This window comes from Taudactylus pleione, unplaced genomic scaffold (assembly GCF_031769625.1).
Source record: "Taudactylus pleione unplaced genomic scaffold, aTauple2 ptg000456l, whole genome shotgun sequence".
In the NCBI taxonomy this organism is placed as follows: domain Eukaryota; kingdom Metazoa; phylum Chordata; class Amphibia; order Anura; family Myobatrachidae; genus Taudactylus; species Taudactylus pleione.
The window spans coordinates 563,110-579,920 of record NW_028284858.1 but is presented as its reverse complement, the minus strand read 5'-3'; the positions used below and the strand labels follow the sequence as shown (position 1 = coordinate 579,920).

Genomic DNA, 16,811 nt, shown 5'->3' with positions numbered 1-16,811 from the left:
CTCACCCTGTTGGGATCAGGAGATCTAGTGGTGATGATATGGTTATAATTATTGAGAACCAGAGCACTGTGCCATAGGGTCTTCTATCTCTAATGGTCCAATGGAGAGACCAAGGTAGCTTCCACACGGCAGCAGCACCACAGTAGTTCTAGGAGGTACTGGCTTATGCCACAGTAGTCCCTGGAGGCAAAGCATTACAGTAGACCCTGGAGGGTTCCAGTAGCAGCAGCAGAGTGATCGATGTTCCATGGGTCTTGGGAAAACACCTTTGGAGCTGATTTTGGCACAGAGAAGGCACTAGACTCTAGGGAAGGGACCCTGGAACATACTTTTGGTGGGGATTTAAAAATAAATATCCCAACCCAGACAGACAGTAGTGGCACCAAGGTGCAGAGCAATTTTGTCTTTAATAGCTCTTTTAAGCTGGACTAATGGCCACTAAGCATCATTAGTCCAAAATATCTTGGCTATCTCAGCAAGATGGCTATACATTTGACCTACAGAAAAGTCTTGTGTTGAGCTAAGCATCCTGAGAAAACACTCAATGAGGTTCTGCAGCAGTTACACACACACCAAACAGTAGTTAGCTACCTTGAAGGAGCCTGCTGGGGAAAACACAGTGGTGTGGAGTTGCACTTATAGTTAGGCTGGGTACACACTACACGATGTGTGTACCCAGTGACGGGACAACGCGATGGAACGATACAATGTGCCTTCTGCAAATTCTGCATGATGATGTGTACGATGGCGCAAGGTGCCGTTTCATGCTGCATTTAGCAGCATGATAGGAAGATGCTATGAATGACTAACGTGAAAACGCAATTGGGCACACACACTGTGTGATCCAAACGATGTATCGTTCCGATTCGCTTCAAGACCATATATTGTCCAACAAGTCGTCTAATGTGTAGCCTTAGTGAGTATCTGATCGTTACGTAACTGTATAAGTGATCTCTAACCAACCTGCAAACTATACCCCCCAACAGGGTGGCAGAATAAGCCCATTGTGTTACACATAGAGAAATTGTAGGAGCCAAACACATTATCTTGTGCTGAATAATCTGATATTAATGATTTTCAGAAATAAATACATATAGAACTTTCTTAAAATATTACCTTGAAACGGAATTGGCAACTTCATTTCTGCATCTATGAAGAACATCAACAACTGCCATGAAAGGTCTGTGAGACTTTACATCAGCAAAATCCTCCAGGCACTATTGAGGAAAGCACCAAAACAATATTATTTCTAGGGAAAGGTAACTGGCAATACTCAGAGAAGTCAGCAAATTAGCAGTGTAAAGTAAAATGAAGACTTTGCCTATAATCTTCAGAAAAGTTTGGGTACGGGATGCCGGTGGTCAGAATACTGACGCCGGCATTCCGACAGGGTTAGAATATCGACATTTATCGGTCAGTATTCTAACCCTCCCTCCACAGTGCCTGACCCTAACCCCCCCCTAGTGCCTAAACCTAAATTCACTCACCCCGCACCATAAACCTAACCCTCACCCCTTAGTACCTAACCCAAACCCTCCTTCTAATGCCTAACCCTAACTCTCCCCTCAATGTCGGTGATGGGATTATGACACGTGTCGGGATTCCGGCGCCGGCCTTCTGAGCACCGGTGGTCCCGCGGTCGGGATATTGACTGCATTCCCCATTAGAAATTATCTATTAAGCATGGGGCAGATGTATTAAGCTTTGGAAAGTGATAAAGTGGAGAGTGATAAACGACCAGCCACTCAGCTCCCAACTGTCATGTTACAGGCTGTGATTGAAAAATGACAGTTAGGAGCAGATTGGTTGGTCGTTTATCACACTCCAGAGCTTAATACATCTGCCCAACAGTATGAATATTTTTCACAGATATATTTACTTAACCAAACTAAAGTATTTCCAACACTTCACTAAAAGCCATGTCTGTTTGTGTCAGATGTACGCCTGTATCCCATGTTTGTTTGTGGTGTGGAAGAGCTTGGGGACATAGAGGATTAGTGGGTCCTGCATCTTTCATTGTAATGAGCCCCACAATGTCTAATGATAGCCCTGCCGGCTGCTACTGGGAACTAAAACTAAAGACAATCTCTTCCTCATTATATAACAATGTGGAGGAGGGTATGTGTAGCAATATTTCAATTAAATGGAGCACAATCTGAGTGCTTCTTCCCTTGTGCTATAATGCTATTGCTACTCCTTGTCAGGCAGGTGGCAATATAGTACTGTACTGTGATGTGTCAAAGTCCAAGGTATACTATGTAGACAAAAGTGATTGGACACCGACAGCAAATAGATCAACAAGATGTTATTGACATCACTACTTTGCAGGTCCACCACATGCAGTGATTACTGCAGACACCCTTCTTAGCAAACTGTCCACATGTTCCTGGACAACAGCAGGCAGTACGGTCATGGACAAAAATTTGGTGAATGATACAAGTATTGGTTTTCACAAAGTTTGCTGCTTCAGTGTTTTTAGACTTTTTTGTCAGATGTTACTATGGTATACTTAAGTAAAATGACAAGCATTTCATAAGTGTCAAAGGCTTTTATTGACAATTACATTAAGTTTATGCAGAGTGTCAATATTTGCAGTGTTGACCCTTCTTTATCACGACCTCTGCAATTCACCCTGGCATGCTGTCAATCAACTTCTGGGCCACATACTGACTGATAATCAATGCTTGGAGTTTGTCAGAATTTGCGTGTTTTTTTTTGTCTACCCGCCTCTTGAGGGTTGACCACAAGTTTTTATTGGTATTAAAATCTGGGGAGTTTCCTGGCCATGCACCCAAAATGTCGATGTTTTAGTTATCACTTTTGCTTTATGGCGAGGTGCTCCATCATGCTGGAAAAGGCATTGTTCTTCATCAAACTGTTCTTGGATGGTTGGGAGAAGTTGCTCTTGGAGGATGTTTTGGTACCATCCTTTATTCATGGCTGTGTTCTTAGCGAAAATTGTGAGTGAGCCCACTCCCTTGGCTGAGAAGCAACACCACACATGAATGGTCTCAGGATGCTTTACTCAGGGCCGTAACTAGGGTAGTGCAATCTGTGTCATGGTACAGGGCACCGCAGGGCAGGGAGTGCTGTTTGGGCCTGTCAATTTTCCTGTTTATTATCACTCTTACTAGTAGCTTCCTCTTCTTTTTATCCCCAGCATCTCCTGGCTGCCCCAGGAGTACCTCTATCTCTTCCCTGGCCCTTCCCCATGAAGCCATGGGCATTTTTCAGGTGCACTATCTTATGTCCCTATTTAAAAAAAATGGAAGGGGAGGGGGTGCCAATGCTTTTCTCTGGCACAGGGCACCAAAAAAATGGGATTTTGGTACTTACCGGTAAATCCTTTTCTCTGATTCCACAGGGGACACTGGAGGTGCTTACGCTGGGGTATAGAGTCGTGGATAGCTGGAGCTGGCACTTTAAATAATGTAGAAGTGTGAAGCTCCTCCCCCTCTATTCCCCACAATTCCTCAGTTTAGAAAATGAAGACCGAGAGGAGATGGAGAACAACAAGAGTGAAAAGGAGAGAAGATCACTCAACAACAAAACCATACAACATATGGAACAAACTGAACAGGCTGGCGAAGAGCGCTGAGGTGGCCATCCAGTGTCCCCAGTGGAATCAGAGAAAAGGATTTACCGGTAAGTACCAAAATCCCATTTTCTCTTTCATCCACTAGGGGACACTGGAGGTGCTTACGCTGGGGACGTCCCAAAGCTTTCCTCACGGGCGGGAGCGCTCTGAGGAACATGCAGAACAAGGCGGCCAAAAACTTGATGCAGAAACCGCAAATGCATCATACCAGTAAAATGTTATAAAAAAGGGTGAAATGAAGACTAATTGGCCATACGGCACAATTGTAAGAGGAGGCACACCACCCAGGCGCCCACGACCCAACCACAGAATGCGTGGAATGAGTCGAAATGGACAAAGGAGGCTGACTATCATCGTTGAAATAAGCCTGACGGATAGTCAGTGTAATCCAACAAGCCAACGGCTGTGTGGATGCTGTTCAACCCTTCCGAACAGCAGCATAGATGAGAAAAAACGACTCCGACTTGCGGAAGGACGCCGTCCGAGCAACCTAAATGCGGAGAGCTTGAACCACATCAAGAGTAGAAGAAACACCCGAGGCCTCTACCAATAAGGCACAACAATAGGTTGGTTTATGTGGAAAACCAACAAAACCTTAGGAAGGAAAGCGGCTTCCGTACAGAGTTTCACCCCATCATCATGAAACACAAGGTAAGGCAGCTTATAGGACAGAGCCCCCCCATTCCGAAACTCTGCTAGCCGAAGCCAAAGTCAGGAGGAGGACCGTCTTCCAAGGTAATTACTCAATACCAACCTCCTCAAGAGGTTCAAACATGGAAGACGGAAGAAATAAAAATACCAATTTTAAGTCCCAGTGAGCGTAGGTGGTACAAAACAAGTTGGCTGCACAGTTAAAACCTCCTGAAGAACTTCAGGTATGAGGGCCAACATGCACTGAAAGAAATTGGGAAAAGCAGAAAATCCCAGACGCAGGTCCGACTCTTATCCGGTTAGGAGAAAAAAACAAAAACAGGAAAACCGGAAAGTCCTAGACGGAAGTCCCCAACCTCTACACCAAGTATACAAGAACACCAGAGGCGATGATAATGCACAGCCAAAACCAGGTTCCTGGCGCGAAGCATAGAGAGGATAACAGAGTATGGGAAGCCTCTGCATCTTAAGATATCGTACAAGAGCCACCCCGTTAAAGCAGCTGCGCTAAGTTGGGGTGTATGAAAAGACCCTGAAGCAGAAGGCACGGGCGAAGAGGAAGAGGCCCGGAAAGTCTGTTAGGAGGGACCGAAGGTCCGAGAACCGACTTCACCGTGGCCAGTTCGGACCCACGAGAAAGACAAGACCGACTCGTGATGTATTCTAGAAGACGAGGAATTAATGGAATCGGAGGAAACAGGTGAACCAAGTCGTAGTTACACGGAACTGAGAGTGCATCGACAGCCAACGACTGTGGGTCCCGGGTTCTTGACAGGTATGCTGGGAGCTGCTTATTCAATCGAGGCGCCATCAAGTCCACCTGAAAACGATCTCATTGATGTACTAATGCGTGGAATACGTCTGGATGAAGCTTCCCTGCTCCAGGATGGATATTCTGGCACCCTAAGTAATCTGCTTCCACTCCCGAGATAAATACTGTCAACAGAATTACTGACTCTTGGCCCGCCGGAGAATCTGAGATACTGCCCGCATGGCCATGCGACTCGAGTTCCTCCCTGGCGGTTGATGTAAGCAACAGCTGTTGCGTTGTCTGACTGAAATCTTACCGGAAGAGACCTTAGCCACTCTGCTGCTTCTAACAGAGCATTGTAAATACTCTGAGTACTAACACCTTTATGACCCACCGTCTCTGCTGTGGGGACTATCGACCCTGAAAATGATAGTTGAGGACCACTGCTCCCCATCCTCGTAGACTGGCATCCATTGTCACTATTAACCAATTCCACACTCCAAATGGGATTGTTCCCACCAGAGGAGAGCTACCCTGGTGGTCGGAGCCAAACGGATCAGTCGATGTAGATTCAGGCGAGATCCCCTGTGATAGCAGGTCTAGCTGGAAACCTCGCAAGTGGAATCGTCCGAATTGCAGTGCCTCGAAAGCAGCTACCATCTTCCCCAAGAGATGCAGACAAAGAGGCAAGGACACACTCTTCAGTTTGAGGACTAGCTGAACCAGCACCCGGATATCCCGGCCTTGTCATCCGGAAGGCAAATCCTCTGTAGTGCTGTATCCAGAATCATCCCCAGAAACTGGAGTCTCTGGGCCGGACTGATATTAGATTTCTTGAAATTTATTTTCCAACCATCAGTATTAAAGTCTAATGTGTCAGAGAGGTGGTCCAAGAGAAGAGATTCCAAATGGAACCTTGATCAACAGGTCGTCCAAGTAAGGAATTATGTTCACTCCTGACGACCGAAGGTGTGCAATCACGACATAATCCTTATGAAAATGCGGGGAGCTGAAGATAACCCGAACGGCAATGCCCGAAACTGATAGTGATTTTGCAAGATTGCAAAATGCAGGAAGGCCTGATGCGGTTCCCAAATGGGGACATGGAGATAGGCATCTTTTATGTCCAGGTAAATTATGAACTCCTCTGGTTCCAAGTTCGCAATGACAGAGCGAATTGACCCCATATTGAAACGATACATATTCAGATACAGGTTTAAGGATTTCAGGTTTAAGATGCGCCTGTCTGATCCATCCGGCTAGGGCACCACAGAGAAGTTTGAATAAAACCCCATACCTCAAAGATGCACTGTAACCGGAACTAGCACTGCCGATTCTTGCAAAGACTGGATAGCTTCCAGCAGCATCCTGGCCCTGTGTGAATGTATTGGCAGACTCGTGGTGAAGAACCGATTTGGTTCCAAACTTGTTGAACAGTCTGTAAGCGAGCTCCCACCGCAGGAGATCCCAGGTGGGACGGAAAATTGGCATGCCACCTTGTCTTGCAACTGTATGAAAGTGACCCTACCTCTGCTGCTTCTTGTGGGAGCATCTCTGGGCTTACCACAAAAGGACTGTGGCGTACGAAATAAAAGGAAATAGGAACCCGTGTAAGTACTTCTGGGAGCCGGAGCAGTAGAAATGGAGGAAAGAAGACTTACCTCCAATGACCTGGGATATTCCTTTGTCCAATTCTAGGCCGAAAAGCATATCACCAGTGAACTGTAAACCCTCAACAGCACGTGTGAATATTGCGTCCGCCTGCCACGAACATACCAGAGAACTCTGCAGCCAGAAACGGCAGAAGCGGATATGCAAGCACTGATGTCACCGATATCCCTGAAAGCCTCGCCCAGGTAAAATGCTGACTCACGGATGTGTTCGGCTAGAGGACGTAACTCTGCTCTGGAAGTCGGAGTCCCAGCCTCAACTTATACCGCGTGAAAATGAATGAGTAATTTTGTAGTATGCACTCAACCACCACATGGTCTAATCTCTCTGTGCGTAATCACCTGGACTGCCCAGCAAGTAACAGCTTTGTTAACCCAAGTGCTAACAAGTGTAGGTCTAAGTTGAGCTCCCGCTGCAGTATAAATAGATTGCAGTGTTGTCTCCAACTTAAGATCAGAAGGGTCCTTACCTATGCACCCAGCATAGGAAGCGTTGTATACTTAGACAGATGAGAAACAGACGCATCAACAGGAGGTGGTGTTTTCTACTCTTCCATCATGGATGACGGCAATTGATATGGATGGGAAACGACGGGGAATCCTTATCAGGTTGTTTCCCGGACACTGACAGCTGTTGTGAGAAAGGAAAAACAGCCAACCCTTTTATAGCTGGCTGTTAAATAATTCAATAGGGTTGCAGGAACTATGTCCTCAGGTAGATTAAGAATCTGCCTGACCGCCACAATTACGGACTCCACCCCTGTAGAGGTGGAATCCAAATCTTGGGGCACATTATCGAAAACCTCCTTCAATTCCCCTTCCTCAGTATCCTCATGTGTGAGGAGCTCCTCGTCCGACTCCTCTAACTGGAGGAATGTCGTGAGAGGCCGCTTATGAGAAGGCTTTGATAGGAAGCGGTGAATAGCAGTATTATTATTATTATCCTTTATTTATATGTCGCCAAAAGTGTTCCACAGCGCCTTACATAGTACATAGAACTAATAAGTGAACAAGAAACAAGTAACTTACAGTACATAACAGCGCAGGACAAGGACACGATTTATATACATTGCTGCAATAGCGATTATTACATTCACAATAAGCAGCAGGGGTTGGCAGTCCCGTGTTAGGTGCCCTTATGGGGAGTAAAGAGTAGAAGAAAATGTAAAGAGAAGCACATGAGGGAAGAGGTCCCTGCTCGTGAGAGGTTACATTCTAAAGAGGAGGGGCAGACAGACAGGCGTGACACAAAAGGGGAAGATAGGGAGGAGAGAGCATGAAGTGGGTTAGCATGAGAGCTGGAAGGCCTTGATAAAGTAGTGGGTCTTGAGAGCCCGTTTGAAGATTTGTAGAGAGGTGGAGAGTCTGATACGGACAGGGAGAGCATTCAAAAGGTAGCACGGGCAAAATCTTGGATGCGGGAGTGGGAGGAAGTAATCAGATGGCAAGAGAGGCGGCAGTAGCCCCATAACCTATACCAGGCCGTCTAGAGACTCTGCCCTGCCACCCAGGAGGGTGGAGACTTACAAGTCCAAGTCTGCTATAACCCCTACCATGTCAACGGCCCCTGGTGCGGTGGGTGATGCAGTAATAGAATTATCTAAACAAGCATCCCATAACGTGGAGCCAGTTGCATGTGGCTAAGTTTGTTTTACACTTGTAACAAACAAATATCTTTAGAGAAGCCTTTTCTTGTCATTTATACAATCCAGCCACACAGACAACTTTAGCAGAAAAGGAGACAGTATACATATACAGACATTGATAGTATACAGAAAAAAAACAGAAGAAACAGAAGGCTGATGTTGGGAACAGAGGAGGACAATAACACCACACATTCCCCACAAATGAAAATTCCCTGCTCACTATATATACACCCTAGTTGTCTCACAGCCCCCTTTGCCAAGGATTCTGCAGTATAGGGATGAGAGCAGAAGAATTCAGCCTTCTGTAAGTATGCTGCACTCTTATAAAGGAGAGATGCAGGCATGTATTATCAATAAAAAACGGCAGCCACGCTGTTTTACACAGCCAGTTGCCACGTAGAGGACAGAGAGCCTGCGCTGCCTAGGCTCCGCCCCCCTTCTATGGCTGAAAAGATGGCTGTGTCTGTGGCCATTACTTCCCCCTCCGCGCTACACCTCGTGTATCAGCGGGAAGAGGAAGAAGGAGGAAGTTGCGCTGTAGCACTCTGCACTACTAGTTACCCAGTGCAGACATGTATTAGCGCTGGACAGCTGCGGGAGCCGAGGGATGAAGTCTCTCTCGGCAGTGCAGCCTGTCGGCTTCAGCACACTCTTCTGTGTGTTAGAGATGTGCTGTGGCGATAAGGAGCTGTCAGTGCTTTTAGGATAAGCGTTGTGCACTCCTTCCTGATCCTAGCGATTCAGGGCGCCAGGTACCCGGACCCCACCTTTAGAGAGCTGGTGAAGGGTACCCAATAAGTGTAAAAAGATGCTTAAATTTTTTTTTAACTAAATAAAATATAATTCAATATATTGTTGGATCACAGCAGATTGTGACCAGCTCCAAAGGGCACATTTTCTAAACTGAAGGATTGTGGGGAATAGAGGGGGAGGAGCTTCACACTTCTAAATTATTTAAAGTGCCAGCTCCAGCTATCCACGCCTCTAAACCCCAGCGTAAGCACCTCCAGTGTCCTCTAGTGGATGAAAGAGAAAGTCTAGTTACGGCTCTGGCTTTACTGTTGGCATGACACAGGACTGATGGTAGCGCTCACCTTTCCTTCTCCGGACAAGCGTTTTTCCAGATGCCTCAAACAATCTGAAAGGGGATTAATCGGAGAAAAATAACTTTACCCCAGTCCTCAGCAGCCCAATCCCTGTACCTTTTGCAGAATATCAGTCTGTCCCTGATGTTTTTCCTGGAGAAAAGTGGCTTCTTTGCTGCCCTTCAACACCAGACCATCCTCCAAAAGTCTTTGCCTCATTGTGCATGAAGATGCACTCACACCTGCCTGCTGCCATTCCTGAGCAAGCTCTGCACTGGTGATGCCCCGATCCTGCAGCTGAATCAACTTTAGGAGACGGTCCTGGCGCTTGCTGGACGTTCTTGGGGGACCTGAAGCCTTCTTCACAACTATTGAACCTCTCTACTTGAAGTTCTTGATGATCCGATAAATGGTTGATTTAGCTGTAATCTTACTAGCAGCAATATCCTTGCCTGTGAAGCCCTTTTTGTACAAAGCAATGATGACTGCACGTGTTTCCTTGTTGTCAGCTGGTCCTTTTGTGGCAGGGCTTAAACGCAGTGGAAATGTTGTTTTTAGGATTAAGGGCCCGATTCAGACCCGCTCGCTAGGATGTGTTCGCACGTAGCCTGCCAATATTTGCAATCTGCGTATGCGTACAAGTCACAGTGCGCGAATCAGTCCATGCGATCGCCCCTTGTACATAGATGCCTCACTAGAATGAGTGAGAGGACAAGCCATTTGTGGGTGGTGACAGGGGTGGTCGATGGAAACAGGAGTGTGGTGGTGCGAACGCAGGCGTGTGTGTCTGAACGCCGTTTCAGAGGCGTGCATATTTAAGACGCAGCGTCATCAGACACGTCAGATGGCTGTTTTACACACTGCTGCATTCGTAGTGCTTGCAGTAGGGTATGGTCAGCCACAAGTGCTACATATGGCTCCAACGTTACTCGATGTTACCGATTGTGTAATACACTTCCTGGACATGAAATGTGTTACTAAGGGAAAGTGGGCGTCTTGTGACTGACTGGAGTGGTCTAAATACATACCGTGATCACACACCGAGACATAGTGGGCGTGATAAAGTCTTGGCGTGCGATTTTGGGATTTGCATACTTTGTCAGCTGACGGCTGCGTGCAAACGCATCTAGCGAGCGGGTCTGAATCGGGCCCTGAGTTCATTTTCATGGCAAAGAGGGACTTTGCAATTAATTGCAATTCATCAGATCACTCTTCATGACATTCTGGAGTATATGCCAATAGCCATCATAAAAACTGAAGCAGCAGACTTACAATACTTGTATCATTCTCAAAACTTTTGGCAATGGCTGTATGTTTTGCCATTCCACCTTAAGTACAGTGACCAACTGTGACACTGAAGAAGGTCCAGTCGGCCTAGAACGCACCCGTTGCTCCAATTCGTCCCAGGGGTTCTCAATGGAGGTAAGATCTGGACTCTGAACTGGTCAGTCCATCCAGTTTAGCAAATTTTTTGTATACCAGTCCAGTGTCACCCTGGAAACATGACAGGTGGCATTGTTGTCCTAATAAAAACCATTTGTTTCCGTAGAGCTGACACAATGTTGGGAGCACAGAGTTATCGAGAACATCTCTATACTTTTCAGAGTTAATGTGACCATGCATTACAACTAGAGGACCTATGCCAAACCAGCTGAAACTGGGGGTGTCCAATCACTTTTATCTACATAGCGTATATATAAGAGTCTATTCATAAGAAGAGAAAAGCCCTGTTTTGAGGTAAACAGGGCTTTTCTCTGCTTGTTGCTATTCACTGAGCGTGTTACCATGGAGAAGTTCATTACTTCTCCAGCGGCACCCATGCTCCGTGGCTGAATCGCATCATCAAAGGACTGAAAGCTCTGCTGTTTGCTTCTCATGTGTATTCAGATTCGCCATCTGTACTCGATTCATTAAAAAACAGAAAGCTCTGCTTTCCACTTCTCCTGTGTGCTCAGATTCGCCAAGTCTGAACACTGTAACGAAGCTGGCAGGGAAGTTGTTTCTTCCCTGTCTTCTGCCTTGCACCCAGTGCTTGCTCTACCCCTTAACATCCCAGCAGCCACTACAGCCTCTCTTGAACTGTGACCAAGCGCATGAGCAGAATGGACATGGCTAATGACTTCTTGCTTTCCAGAGAGGACAGCAGCTGAAAACAGGACTGGTGACCTGGTTCCTGGATCGCTTCGGCGGCATGGTAAGTATACACGAATTGCTATTTAGCTAAGCTATATATCACATCGAACTGGACACGGACATTATTTCCTCTGTGCAACTACATTGGAGAGGGACCGTTTTATTCAAATCTATTCCTTGTGGGAAAACCAGATGGCTCTTTCCATCCCATCGCGAACCTGAAATCACTGAACATTTACCTCAGAGTTCCCAAGTTTAAAATAGAGTCCCTCTAGTCCATCATGCACTCTCTGGAACCAGGAGATTTCTTAGTGTCACTGGATGTCGCAGACACTTATTTGCACATTCCGATCAACGTTCCCCGCGACATTTGAGTTGTTGGACAGCACCTCGGTGTTTACCAGAGTGATATCGGCGGCTCTGCGGCTTCAAGGGATCCAGATGATGATCTCCGTGCAACCGAGTGGATAGATATCCTACAGGATCACTTACAAATGACGATTCAGAGCCTTCAGTCTTATGGGTGGTTCCTCAATTGGAGCAAGTCCAGTGACTATCCTTATGATAGATGCCAGCCTCAGGGGCTAGGGTTCAGTCACTCTTGCAACAACCTTCTAGGGCTGCGGGATGGAATAGGAGTCCTGGCTTCCTATCAGTATCTTGGAACACCAGGCGGTTTACAAGGCCTTGTATCAGGCAAGATATCTTCTGCAGGGTTGTCAAGTGAAGGTCCGCTCGGACAATGCTACGGCTGTCATCTACATCAATCATCAAGGCGCCACAAGGAGCTCCCAAGTCATGCGCAAGGTGCGTAGGGTTCTCCGGTGGGCAGAACGGTTCCTACAAGCTTTGTCAGCGGCATACATTCCAGGAGTCAACAACTGGAAAGTCGACTATCTCAGCCAACAAGATATTCATACTGGAGCATGGTTTCTCCACCTGTAGGGAGGTCTTTTAACAACTAACGAAACATTGGGGCCATCTATTGATAGATATGATGGCATCTGCCTGAAACACTAGTCGGCTCATTACAGCTTTAGGGCTCAAGATCCAGGGACCTTTCTGGTGGATGTGTTGTGGACCTTCCCTCTCCTGTATCACTTTCCCCCAATGTCTCTTCTGCCAGGGGTCATCGGCAAAATAAAAGAAGAAGCTGGAACAGCCATTCTAGAGGCTATGCAGGGCGTGGTATGCCAACCTCAAGAGCATGTAAGTGGCTCCTCCTTAACGGCTACCCCTCAGACTGGATTTTCTTTCAGAAGGACTGTTCCCCTACCAGGATCTTCCTTGGCTAGCTTTTATGGGGTGGTTGTTGAGACAGCTCTCTTGAAAGCTAGAGGATATTCAGAAGTGGTTTTAAAGACTATGATCTGTGCCAGGAAAATGGTTTTAGTTAAGGCATACTATTTAAGTGCTTTGCCTCACAGATTTTCGTTCCTGAAATTTCACCTAGATTGGGTGGTACAGCGGACAACGCAGGTTTTTCTTCCTAAAATGGTTTCTCGTTTTCATATTACTCAGGAGATTGTGGTCTCGTCTTTTTCTGTGGAGGATCCTGGGGACCATCAGTTGTATTAACAGACTTTGGACATAGTGCGGCCCTATGCATATACGTTGATAGAGTCAAAGACATTTGTCTCATGGACTCTTGTTTTGTGTTCCACTCTGTTGAGTTTGGCCTGTCTCTAAAAAGATGATCACCCATTGGATGAAGGCAGAAATTTGTCAGGCTTACTCTTTGGCTAACCTTCCAGTTCCAGCTTTAGTGACAGTTTATTCAACACAGCTGGTGGGAAACTCCTGGGTGACTTGTCATGGTGCTTAGCCGGAGCAGCTTTGCAGGGCTTCCACACGGTCCTCAGTGCACACCTTTATAAGATTATGGGCTCTATTTATTATCATTATTTTTACTAAAATAAAGTCAAAAAGGGTGTTTTCACACCTGGAGGTGGTGTTATCCAGGGTTACAGGGAACAGAGAGGAGGAGGAGGAGAACATACCCACCAGGCACACCGACACATACATAACCTGAAACCCTAAACAAAGCCAGGAGCGAACAGGAGGTTACAGGGCTCCTACTCTGCTGTAACGGGCAGAGCACAGCCCGGAGCCGGTCCCAGTGATCAGCTGTGTGGTCTAAACAGACCACAAGCTGATCTCTGCTTAAAAAAAAAAGTAAAAAAATTTTTTTTTACTTACCTGACTCCAGGGACCGGTGAACAGGGCTCCGGTGATGTTCTCTCTCCGGTCAGCTGGTCTCCCATGGTGCACTGCGGCCCGGTCATCAGGTGACCGTGTCCCAGTGCAGTATGGGATGTCAGCTGACCGGAGGCATGGAAGACATCACTGGAGCACCGATGACTGCAGGGGGGGGTTGCGCGGTGGGGTTTTGGGGGGATAGCAGCGACGGTCGGTCGGCGCATGCGTAGGCACTTTGCCACGGTGTTTTTTGCGAAAATACCGTGACTAGTGTGCGGAGGGGATTCGCAGGGACAGAGCTTTATTGCAAGCTCTGTCCCTGCAAGGGATTTGTAGTAAATCCCTGTGATATTGCCTGAATTCGCAATGCGAATTCAGTCGATAATATCACACTACAATCTGCATTACAAGATGCGGATTGTAGTAAATAGAGCCCTATATCACTTTGACAACGTCGCTTCCAGGGACACTGGTTTTGGGAGAAGGCTTCTGCGCAACGCGCAGGAGTGGAACGGTTTGGGACGTCCCCAAGGTATCTGCAGTGTCCTCCATGGCTAAAAGAGAAAACAAGATTTTGATTCTTACCGGATAAATCTGTTTCTCTGAGGCCATGGGGGACCCTGGACGCCCTCCTGTTCGCTCCTGGCTTTGTTTAGGGTTTCAGGTTATGTATGTGTCGGTGTGCCTGGTGGGTATGTTCTCCTCCACCTCCTCTCTGTTCCTTGGGCTTCTGCTAGTATAATCTGTCTGCCCTGGTTAGAGGGTGGGTTATAGGGGAGGAGGAGCCCAAGTGGTCTTATAATTAACTTTTTAGTGCCCAGACTCTTTCCACACCAGCTATACCTATGATATCTCCAGTGTACTGAATGGTCTGAGAGAAACAGATTGATCAGGTAAGGGTCTAAACTTTATTTTTGTGCATCACATACAGTTGCTGCACTGCACATGGCCTAGTGACAGTACTCTCCTGCATATGTCTAACGCTTGAATCACTGTGCTCTTCCAGAGCTGGATCAGGGATGACATACAAGAGCAGTAAGGGCATGCAGATACACTTAAACCATGTTCCTTTGAGATGCATCTCCATCATTTTGAGATACACATATCTTTGAAACATGCTCCTTACAAACGTGAATCCTCAGTATACACAAGTTAGTTGCAGCCTTCGATAATGGATGCATGTGTGATCTGGATGCATCTAATGCTAGCTATAATGGTGCGCGTATCTTAAGGTACGTATACCTCAAGTTTTTTAATATATTCTGGAGAGAGTACACTTAAACCTAACACATATTAATATATATATATAATAATAAATATATATTCTTTTACCCGTCCAAGGAAGAATGTGTGATCTCTTATCATTTTCTGCATCTGTATATCCTGAACGTACTCGTCAACAAGCAGATGTTCCATAAATAGGGTCATAGAAAATACACAATTCCAGTCTGATCTGTGGCGACACAAGAAAATATAAATGAATGACTACAGTGGATCGGTTAAAATTTTGAGTCTATATGCTCATCCTTGATACCTGCAAATAGGCCATGTTTTCTAGATTATAGCACAGCAGTGGTATGAAACAGCCCAAAACACAATTCAATCTTGAAAACAATATTATAGGGCTATACGGTTATGTTGACTTGTGATCATTATCTACTAAAGGAGACTTGTGTCGTTCTTGTCCTTGAACCTCCCACCTTCAGCAAGCCACCGCTGCTCTCTGAACTCTATAATCTAGGTCCCGCTGACTGTAAATTCAACCGAAAGAAACAAAAAAGAGTGAAAGTATCTATAGGCGAGATAAGTAAAAATTTTAATTGGAAGTCATACTGTATATACCAATCTAGCAGCTAATCTAATCAAAGAGGATTGCTCAAGATATCTCTTCTGACAAACAGACTCATCCTAAAAGGTATTTTGCCATCAATCAATCAAAAAGAAAAAAAGGATTTGATTCAGAGTAATAAAAAAAAAAAAAAAAAGTACCTGATTTGGTTAATTCCGTGTTCGCACCTAGAACTGTAGCCCTGCAAGTATCCTTCTGAACATATAAGCTCAATTGGCATTTGCATGTTTTTAACTTGGCGTATCCAGGTCTCTGGGTTTACACTTTGCACAGTTTCTTTTAAAGTTTCTAGAGAAGCGATGGCAGCAAACATATCAAGAGCCTAAGAATAAAGGAAGACAAAGCACAAATCTACATGTCCTGCAAAGTACAAATTTACAGTACACAGGACAAGTGTTACCGCATGTAACATTTAGCTTATTTAGGGCCTCATTTATCAATGGGTTTTATCTTTCACAATGAGTGATAAAACTCATTGCGCATGATAATGGTGCTCCAGCCAATCAGCTCCCAACTGTTATCTGTTTGAAAAATGACAGTTGGCAGCTGATTGGCTGGAGCACCATTTATCATACACAGCGAATTTTATCACTCATTGTGAATGATAAAACCCATTGATAAATGAGGCCCTTAATATGTTTTGTTTAACAGCATCATAATATATACATAATAATCGAACAGTGAATAAAAGATATATGACCTGAGTGAGAGGTGGATGCAGACGTTGCCATGGCTACATCTGTTGGTTGTTGCCCGACTGCAACTTTATGCAAATGCTGCTTCCCTGGTGCCCATCCATGCGTACGCCCATAAGATAGACCATCTCTATCTGTCTATTCAGCCACCTCCCAGTGACCGCCCAGCACTTTTCTAAGACATTTTTGATACAGTGCATCTCAATTGCAACAGCGCATTTGTGCATACACTCATTGGGCCGCATGCGCGCCGTAGGAGTTTTTAAGGATGCACGTGCAGTAGCAAAGGGTCGCTCAACTTTGTGAACATTGGCGTTGCATGCCGCTCTGGAACAGGCCCTTATGCTGGACTTAGTACTGAGAGAATTGGTTGGTACACTAACAAAAGTTATGTTTGGACTATATCAATAGACCTCAAGCGTGCGCAAAAGTCCAGTTACTTCACAAAAACTCTCTCAGGCAAACGGGCCAGAGGCAGAACACGTTCCTTTTAAATATATCACAGCGCACAAGGAGCTATACAGTATACATACT

At 45.8% G+C, this 16,811-nt stretch overlaps 1 protein-coding gene across 1 annotated transcript in view; it reads right to left on the bottom strand.

The window, feature by feature from the left end:
- The window catches only part of RNF213 (ring finger protein 213), a 282,285-nt gene that overhangs the window by 54,455 nt on the left and 211,019 nt on the right, over nt 1-16,811 (bottom strand). Inside the window, exons 40-42 of the mRNA XM_088448501.1 lie at nt 15,723-15,904; nt 15,066-15,186; nt 1,117-1,217 (exon numbers count right to left, since the gene is read on the bottom strand). Of these exons, the coding sequence (XP_088304627.1) occupies nt 1,117-1,217; nt 15,066-15,186; nt 15,723-15,904 (404 nt within the window). The remainder of the gene's footprint in view (nt 1-1,116; nt 1,218-15,065; nt 15,187-15,722; nt 15,905-16,811) is intronic.